The sequence below is a fragment of the Papilio polytes genome, unplaced genomic scaffold, assembly GCF_000836215.1.
Source record: "Papilio polytes unplaced genomic scaffold, Ppol_1.0 DF823912.1, whole genome shotgun sequence".
NCBI classification, from domain to species: Eukaryota; Metazoa; Arthropoda; class Insecta; order Lepidoptera; family Papilionidae; genus Papilio; species Papilio polytes.
The window spans coordinates 1,843,369-1,853,561 of NW_013525292.1; the positions used below are offsets into that span (position 1 = coordinate 1,843,369).

The following is a 10,193-nucleotide window of genomic DNA, read 5'->3' on the forward strand; positions in this document are numbered from 1 at the left end:
AAAATTATAATATTTACTTAGCCAACAAATATTAAATTCACGTTATTTTTCCAACAAATATTAATTCAACTATGAAACGGAGAACTTCAATGTTTTAGGTTTCGCGTAACTACCAAGCGGATAAAATTTTTCCACCTTCAACTAAAAAGCTTTCGTTGTGAAATAAGAAATTAATGATTATAAATTATAAAATAAACAAAGCAAAGGCAGGAGTGAACTCTTGTTAACGATAAAAGGACAGGCGAATAGTATAGTGGTTCGCAGTTGTGGTTTATTTTCGTACCAGACACGCTCAAATTATAATCTCTAGCTGACGCAAACTGCCAATAAAATACAGACGACGCTAGATACTAACAACTTTCATTCCAAACATATATAAACTTGAGGTCTAAGTATAATGTGATTATTCAATCGTAACGGCCGTTGTTTTATGTTTACTTTCTCTATTATGAAATTTATGACTGGATTAGACATTTAAATATGAATTTTACTCTATAAAGTTATGTTGTTTATACGTCACTCTTTTACTCCTCGCAAGTTCTATCTCTTCTCTCTTTTATGTAACGAAATGCATTCAGATGATTCTAGTTTAAAACGTACATTACATCAGGTTCAAACAGAGCTGCGAGACGTCTGCTTGTAATATTTATGACAAACTAGCTTTCGCTCGCGACTTCGTTCGCGTGAAATTAAAAAAAAAAGTGAGTAGCCTATGTGTTCTTCCAGACTATATCTGTACCAAATTTCACCGAAATCCGTTCAGCCGTTGAGGCTACATAAGATGGACGTTTCTATCTTCTTTATCTATCTAAACTTTCGCATTTATAATATTAGTGAGATACTGTGATAATGTGTATGTTTCACAAGTGAAAGTCATATTAAAGTGGATATATGAACAAAGGTCCTTTTTAGTCGTCAATCTGGTTGATTGCGAACGTCCTTAAACCATTCACTTTTACGTCATGATTAAGACAGGTTATTGTAGAATAATAATTGTAAAATACTATTATTTTATTCCAAAGCTATAAATTATTGAATTTCCCGCCTAATAACAGTGTTACGTAAGATCTAAAATGGATTTATTTTTTGACACAAACGGGTTACGCTCGGGCGGTCGTTCAAAGGATAACGTTCACACGAGATGAGGATAGTGTAGAGTTACCAATAGATGAGGCACACGGTGTCTGAGTCTGACGCAAATAACAGGTCCGGGTAGGGTTGCCAACTTTTAACACGAGGAAAAGTACAAAAAAAAATCGCCAGCCTACCTTATCGGACAATGAAAAAAACAGCCAGCAACTTTAACCCGAAGATATCGTTGCCATACATGCAGTCTTGTAAACTCTTAGAGGTGGCAACCCTAGGTCCATGTCTATCGGCGTCTGGTAAAACTAAAACCGGTGTTCCTCGCTTATTCGCAAAACGGCGAACTATAACAAAGGATACGGCTTATTAACAGTTTATTTATAAGTTACTTCTCGGAAGTCTTATTTCTCTATACGCTTAAATATGGAGTATCTTTGAAATATAACCGCCTTTATTTCTACTACATTGTAAAGTTTGATTCTTTGTAAGTTATTTGGTGCTAAATTTCAAAGATTTTTTATAAGTTAACGGTTAAACACGCGGATTGCGAAATAAAACTGGTTATTTGCTAATTTTTAAATTTCATGTAATCATTAAGCAAATATTTTATTATGTAAATACATACACCACCAAAATAATCACGATGCTCGGACACGATCTCGTGTCATTTCTTTTTCTTAATAAAAAAATTATAAAACTGTTTTTTTTTTTAATATAAAAAATTCAAAACGACTAAAATACAAAATATTTACTATAATTTTAAATACAACAACACATATAGAATTAATTACAATTTACCTAAAAATTTAATTACAAAACATTTTATGTATCAAAACGCCTACGACAATCATCTTTAAAACAATGAATAATCTTTAAAGAGATTAGTCAATATTGTTTTCGATAAACAACAATGATGTATTGGCAATCAAAATGTCATTTGCACTAGATGTGGTACGCTTTGCTGATGTGGCAGCTGAGGTCGCAGTAACGAGGTCAGTAAAGTAGGGGCGAGTTAACTTGTCAACAGTTGTGCAAACAAACACAGCTTGTTTTAGAAATACATGTTTTTGTTTGATTGATTCGTGTTTCTTATTTTAAAATTGTAAATGAAATACAAACATGAAAGAATTATTTGTATTAGTGGTATTTAAGAAAACTAGCTCGAATATGTTGTTAATCAACGAGCAAACTTCGTTAGCGCTAATTTCAATAACCCGTTGCGTTATTTCGACAGCGCGGAATTTGAAAAAGTTGCCTATAATATGCCCGTCTATGTCAACTACCCTTCAGTAAAAGTCTTGTCGAAATCGGCCCAGCCGTTTCGGAGATTACCCGGAACAAATGCGGCTTGTGGATAGACAGACAAAATGTTTTGAAATGCGATTTTCGTTATCAGCAATGCAAATACATCATTTTCCCGAAATCTGGAATTTTTCTTTTTATATTACAGACACACCAATTTTATTATATGTATAGATGTAATGGTTTAAACGTGAGTTTTTACTGCATTAAATTTCTTTATTTTACTAAAATCGAGAATACGTAATATCCACCCCATCTAATAAAGAAATTTCCTTGTAAACAGTTGATTGAAATAGCTCGAGTTAACCTATTTCTTTGTGTTTCTAAAAATGGCTGCACTAATTAACAGTAACCTATATGGTTTCGCTATAAATAAAATGTGCAATAAATGTTCCATTGTGAAACACAAGCATGGGTGCATTAAAACACAACAGTGCCGTGGGAACTGAACTGGCGAGGGTCAAGAATGATGCGATACAATGAACTTTAAACAATACAAACATTCTTTGCATAATCACGGAATTAACGTAATATAGAACACTTTCTGCACTTATAATACGTTACATTTTTAGACTATTATTTCATTAAATAATACTCGATGCACGTAAACAAAAATTATACAATGAATTGCAAATTGTAGATTTTAAGGTGGTCTTACTAGATATAGTTCTTTTCTAATATCTCGGCTGCTAATGTCATTGGCGTCCATCACGGTACCCACCGTCATCATCCCTCTATGGCCTGTTATTCTTAAAATTGTAGCAACTCGCTCAAAGAGCAGCAAAGATATCTGATAACTACTATACTACTTTTGTGTCCAGTTAGTCTTTTTGGATTCATTTTATTTATGTCGCAAAAATGTGAACATAAATATATTTGTTTTTCTTATATGAGTATTTTCTAGATTTGCAAACCATGGGAAAGAATTGTATAAATATCTAGTGTTGAATAATAATAATATATAAAACACAACAATTTTTTAGGTAAAAAAATAATAAGGCAACTCGATTTTTCGTGTGCAAGTTGAAGAACACATTGTCTTAAGTAGCTTTTGTACTTCAAAATCATGAATACCGTATTATCTTGAACCAGCTTAACTATACATAGCTTCTTATGATAAAAACACAGATAGCAGTTATCGTAAGGTAAAGGAAATTCCGGTGCATAAAGTATACATTGAAGTTTCTTGACTCACAAGTGCATTGTTGATAAAGCCATCATTATTAATAGTTCTCATTGATGTTATTCTACGAATACTTTACTAATGAGATCATTAGTGACATACTATGCTTGTTTTCAGTGCGTCTCTAATATTAACTAGATATGAGACAGCAAATGAATTTGTAACACAGCTTTGTTGATTAGATAAGCAATGTTGCATTATTGTTCAAATATAATTCTGAGAACATATTCTTAAACTCGAAAAACAATTGAAGAATACCTTTCCTACTAAGTTAACTAGTTACACTAATTTATGAGGTGACTTGACTCAAACACTGCATGGATAAACCTTTGCTGGTTTTATTTAAGTGACTGTATTCGACTAGTATATGCATATATCGTGATAGCACTCAAATACGTACTTCAATGTGACTAACTAAATGATTTTAATGTTGCTTGAACGTCTCTAATATCTTTTAGATTAGCGAAGATTGCTGTTCCTTTGTTTATATGATAGTTGCTATAGCACGAGTATAGTAGCGTTTTAATAGCGAAACACATTGAACTAGTTGTCAAAAACCATCGTTGAGTTCATTGCCAATAAATGTCTATAGTCTGTCGTCGAGCCAATCACTCGAATCGCAATTGAAAATAATAGACTTTATACAAAAAAAAAGCAACCAGTTTCCCGCGCAATAAAAAATAGACAACTGTCAAGGAGGCTTTCACAACTCAGTAGCCGATTTCACTTTCACCGGTCAGTAATATTTGATAGTGGAGTTCGAGAAAACATATTGGCAAGTTTAGAAACCGGTCATATAGTGCCACATATCGTTAGCGAATATACCTAAATAGATGTGACGTTATCTACTACTTGTAATGCTTACGTAACTACCAGTTATCTACCGTAAGTTTGTAATAATATTTGTTTTTCTATTAATAAAACTAACGGTAGAACGCATTGTTTACTTTTTAATGAAATAAACACCCATGTTTTACAACGAGCATAGAGATTATTTAGTTTTATTTGCAACCAGTACCTACCATGAATACATCTGGCTTGCTGAAACAACGACAGGACAAAAAAATCAATCGTCCCAGTAATAAAAATCAACTTCATAGCTTTTAAGATGGCGAAAACAATATCTGTGTTTGATTTCTAATTAAGACACATTTTAATAAATGTGATACATTTCAGGATATCGCGTAAACGAAGTAATTATTCAATTTAATTACTACTGCGTTAGGTTAACTGTCGTACTGCTGACCCCGATTACACGGTTCATTCTCAACATTCCGAGTCGCCATTAAATTGGCACTAATTCAAATATTTTTTACGTTTAAATGTCGTGCACTCAGATCTAAAACTGTGAATGACAAAATAGCCATCTTACTGTTATGATGTAATCGTTTGTTTCATGTTATCAACACAACACAAACACCTTTTTAAAAGATCAAACTTTTGTAATGGGAACACTAACAAATTATCTTTTTTATAGTATCAGGTGAGAAAGCACATCGAGATCATGAACATCATATTAGACAAATATCGCCGTAGAAATTATTCTCATACGATTAAAAGGAAAGGCTAAATTAAAATTTTCTCTCTCGTAATGATCAATATTATGTCATCAAATTAAAAAAATCGAACAAAAACCAAGCTTCAAAAGGAAAAGTAACTCGCAAAATGGCGCCATTTACAAAACTACCTAACCTAAAATATCTTTCTCGGTTTAATTTTCACATCAAATGCGTTCCAGATTTATTTAAACGTAAGGATAGTGCAATTTGCACCGTTTATTTTGCCACGAGCCGTTTAAACTGGGTCGCAACTATAAACAGCTGCAATACTAGACAACGCGTTGTTCGCGATTCTTTTGCCCCAGTTTCTCTGTTTACGTGCTTAGTAACAGCCGGAGATATTGACGTTTTTATAATTAGTGTTGCCAGCTTCCCGTCTATTGTAATTACTAAATAATTTCCAGTAACAGGATGCCATTGACGTGACTTGTACTAACAAAAATTGCAGTCTCTTTTTTAGTTAAAATGAAGGAAAGAGATAAAGATATAAACTACTACACACAAAATATCAACATACAATATCGAAACCAAGTTAATGAAATTAGCAAAAATAATTTCGGATACAAATTGGTCAGCTGCATAAAAATATCTCTTTTTAAGTTGAATTAAATCTCAACCATAACAGGAAATATATTATAGAAAATTCGAAACAAGGAATTCCGTATATAATGTAACATGTAAGTTATTTGACACCGGTTTTAATTTGTATTGATAGTTAAAATAATATAAACACGCTATAATGTAATTATATTAAAACCGAGGTAGCAGTAACTATTAAAATAAGTAGACCGGTATTACTAATGACTTTTTAAAATGAAATATTAGGGAAACTTGTTATTCTCCAATATATTTAGGTCTTCAAAATATTGCTGCTCATACTTTGACCTACCTAACAATAATTATTCTATTTCGCGAACAATTAGGTAATAGTCTAGTAGGGTACAGAGGACTCATAAAAGTATTAATTAATCACAATACATTTTGTACCATTTTGAGCAATCTGGGTCCACATTATAATCAGGAACCCTGTTTACTACATGTCAAGCAAAATGGATTTATTTCAAGTAGGCCAGGTCCGGGCGAACGAGAGCGGCGGCATCGCCTTAATGCTAGATTCACACAAGGGCAGAGCAGTAAATAGTGCAGTAGACTAAACTGTGCAGTTTGAACGCAGACTTATTGACAAAACAGTACCGTTCTGTCGCCACGTTGTTGTACTGCAGTATCTACTGCTCTGTTTCACTTTGCTAGCCTCGTGTGAAACTAATATAAGATGCGGTTGACACATCGACGCAACGTCGCAACGTCTACCGGATTTAGTTGTTGCGACAGCCGCGAAGAGAATTTTCAGTACCTGCTTTAGCAGTTCTTAAGTGACTCACATGTAACCACACCCTGGGTTTAACAGAACGTAGTAGCATTATAAAGCTCAACGAAGAAACCCTAATTCGTATTCAACCACCAGAAAAAATTAAATCACTACCGACTTTGACGATACTGAAACAAAACCATGATTTTACTAGAATATTGTTTTAGTATTTTGTAAAGCTACAAAATTCTTATAACAAACATAGAAAGAAAATATACTATAACATGTATTAAAATTAACAAAACATTTAGAACTATTTTTTTCAAATAATATAGCAAAGAATGACTATGGAGTTTTAACTAAGAATTATTATTTAATTTTAAAAGACAAATCAACGCAGATTAACCACTACGATCATTTTCTAATAATGGCAATAAAAAAGTAAATAAAAAAACAAAGTTGCACGCGCCAATGCGGATGCAGGGCCAACGAACGGTGACAGGTGAGCCACCGAACAAATTGTTACTTACTTTTACTAGGACATTTCAAAAGCTTTTATTTACGAATTTAATGAAAAGTTAAACAATTTTATTTAGTATATACTGAAGTAATAAATATGATAAAAATTACAAATAAATAAACAATACAATCACACAAATAATCAAGATTTTATTCGAATGGAGTCAATGTTCAGGTTAAGTTGCCATAGGCGAATTTAAAGCTCTGTTACATTATTTTATCGATACTACAGTCTTACGGGGATTTGCTCATCAAATGCAGCAATCTGTGCGGACCCCGCATTATGATTCTACAAGGATAGACGCGCATTCCTGGAGGTCGTTACAACGGACTCAGCGTCATTCATTAGCCTGAGCGCATTCCCTCACATATTAATCCCTCTTCCTGTCAAAGACTAAACATATTTGTTTGATGATCTTAATGCCACACGAGTCGATTAATGTTTTACACCCTTAGAAAAGATTTCTTATATTAAATTTACTCTAAGGTACGCTCATAGTGACTACTAATAACTAAATGAAACGTTAAGTATCCGTATATTATGTAGAGTGGTAAATATCATCTCTTCATATTTAGTTATTCTATGTTTGTATTGACAAGTACTAACTAATGACAGCTGTATTTGGCGCCAAAATCGCTTTACGTCACAGCTGTAATATAAATTGGCATTCGTCCGATTCGTAGAGGAAGCGATGGAATCCAGGGTATTAGCTAAATATTTGAATATCACAAAACCATTGTTGTTATTTCTCACGGTTCTATGTGTATTTAATTTTTGTTTTTTATTTATTGTTATACGTTAAAAACTGGTAACACTAAAGTCTTTTTTTTCTCAACTAATAGCAAAATTATCTAATAACATTATTGTTAACAAATAAGATACCATTTGTTTGAAGTTGAATGACGATGTAGGCACATTATAGAAATCATCGATGTCGCTGCATCATTCGTCAAGTACCGTAAGTCATTTGCTTCATTGGATAAGAGCGATTGACCTACATTTCTTACTCGCTTTGGTTGGAAAAGCAGCTGTTACCTCCATGTGGTAGCAAACCGGCCCTGACATACTTCTTTCTTACACCGTTCTCTAAGACCTAATTACATGGAAGTAATAGTAGAATTGTAGATTAATGATAGGAAACTGAGGGAACAAGGAAACCAACCCGACCGGTCGTTAACGGAACTAGTGCGTTTAAATTACCAATCCGATTCGTAAGCGTTATCAAAGGTAATAACTTTTGTTTGAACGATTATGCGTCGAACTACGATGAAAATATGCCTTAGTCACGAGACCATTAAATTTTTTATTGCACCGAAGTCCAATGTTTTGTAAAATAGAAATAAACACTAAATTCTATCTTTTATGTACCCGAAGAACATGAGATATAACAATTTTTTAAAGTGTTTGCTCGAGGCAAAAACTATTTTAGATCTGCCAGAAATTATTAATTTAATAAGACACTATTAGGTATAGTTTTAAAGTTATTTTATGACGTTTTATAATGTACTCAAAACTTTGTTATTTAAACTGAAGATGTACCTTTTTCAAAGCAACTATTAATGAGTCATAATACCGACCGTAATATTGGATTTTGCATGCCGATACAAACTATGAATAGAAAAGAAAATCATAGATTATGTTGCCAACTGTAATCAGAAATACAGTATAAAATAGTGTTTTGGTTGCAAACACGTTATCACGAACCGAATCTCGGTGTTGCCATTACAGATAAATAAAATTACTAACAAATAAAACATACCTGTGTAAACTGTGAGGATATTTTGGTATGATCTTCTTGATAAACTTTGCGGGTTTTCCGCCGTTCTGTCATCAATGTGATGAGGCGGTCTAAAGCCCGAGACTCCAGGGCTTCCGCATTAGCCTTGATGAGGCGACTGGTGTTCTCCCACTCTTCCGTCATGGTTCGCCAAGCGGACGCTATTAAGGACCCTGGAATAATAAACTCAAGTTACCATAAAGCTTATTTATATATTTACATATAGTATGTTTTCTCAACGATAATGAAATATATTATATATTTCATACAGATAAAAACCATTTAAACCCACTATAAAAATTCGAGTAAAGAATCTTCACAACTTCAGTAATCAATACCAAAATATTTACACGAATATTTCTATTGACCATGTTTTCATTTTATTTATTAGTCAATACAAATGTCCAAAAGTAATATCGTCATTTATTGTGCCTAAAGTTTATTATAGCATACCTCGTTAAAACTAACAGATTCTGCGGTCAAATTTACTAATTTACAACGATGTCAGTAGCCTATTTAGTAAAGCGTTTTCCCAGTCGAGACCGACTTCCTATGACTTATTTTGATATCACTTTGTATAACAAATATTTCATGACAGAAGGAAAACGAAAAATTTGGCTATCGCAAGTTCGAATCCTATACGCTTCAATATCGATTTAAACTTGAACTTTATTTCCATTGACATTTACCGTTTACATCATTAGTAGCTTTTGTTCGCGTCTTCGCCCGTGTAAAATTAAAAATATAGGCAATGTTACTCACTGATAACGTAGCTTTTTAAAGGTGAAAAAAGTTTTGAAATCGACCCAGTAGTTTTTAAATTATTTCAATACATACAAAAATACAAATCATTTCTCTTTATTATATGAGTATAGACTATAAATAAAGATTATATTTTTCTCATAACAGATTTCGTTTACGATTACAAGAAAAAAAATTGTTTACTTTACTAACAAAATATTACAGACTATTCCGCATTACGTTGATTTTTATTAAAACAAGAAAGCATAGTTTTCTATGAAACTAGAAATAAATTAAAAGCAATAGTTCTTAAGCGACTCAGAGGTTTTCTTTGTTCCAGAAAGTCTTTGTTCCATTTCGTCCTGCACATTTAAAATTAACCGTTATGAGGGTACATTGGTAAATGACCAGGTATAAAATAACAAATACTTTCACACGCTTTTAAATGTCAAGGATATTTTAGTTTATGTGTATTGGTTAAGTTACTTGTAATTAATACCATTGAGATCCTCGCACTTGTCCATTTTCTGGCCTTGAGCAGCGGCAGCAGAGAGGGCGAGGGCGTATTCGCGGTCGCTCTTCATCTTGGCCTGGAGACTCCTCTTCATGGTCTCCATTAAGCGCAACTCGGCGTCCTGTCGCGCCAGCAGCGCTTCGTGCGCCGCCCGCCCCGCTCCGCTCGATGCATAACCCATCATAAATAACAAACCACTTTA

The 10,193-nt window shown here is 33.2% G+C and overlaps 1 protein-coding gene across 1 annotated transcript in view; it reads right to left on the bottom strand.

Moving 5' to 3' along the window:
• Positions 1 to 10,187, bottom strand: part of LOC106102654 (tyrosine-protein kinase Fps85D) — a 42,772-nt gene extending 32,585 nt beyond the window's left edge. Inside the window, exons 1-2 of the mRNA XM_013282195.1 lie at positions 9,977 to 10,187; positions 8,719 to 8,909 (exon numbers count right to left, since the gene is read on the bottom strand). Coding sequence (XP_013137649.1) covers positions 8,719 to 8,909; positions 9,977 to 10,175 — 390 coding nt within the window. The 5' untranslated portion in view covers positions 10,176 to 10,187. The remainder of the gene's footprint in view (positions 1 to 8,718; positions 8,910 to 9,976) is intronic.
• Positions 10,188 to 10,193: the final 6 nt, after the last annotated feature.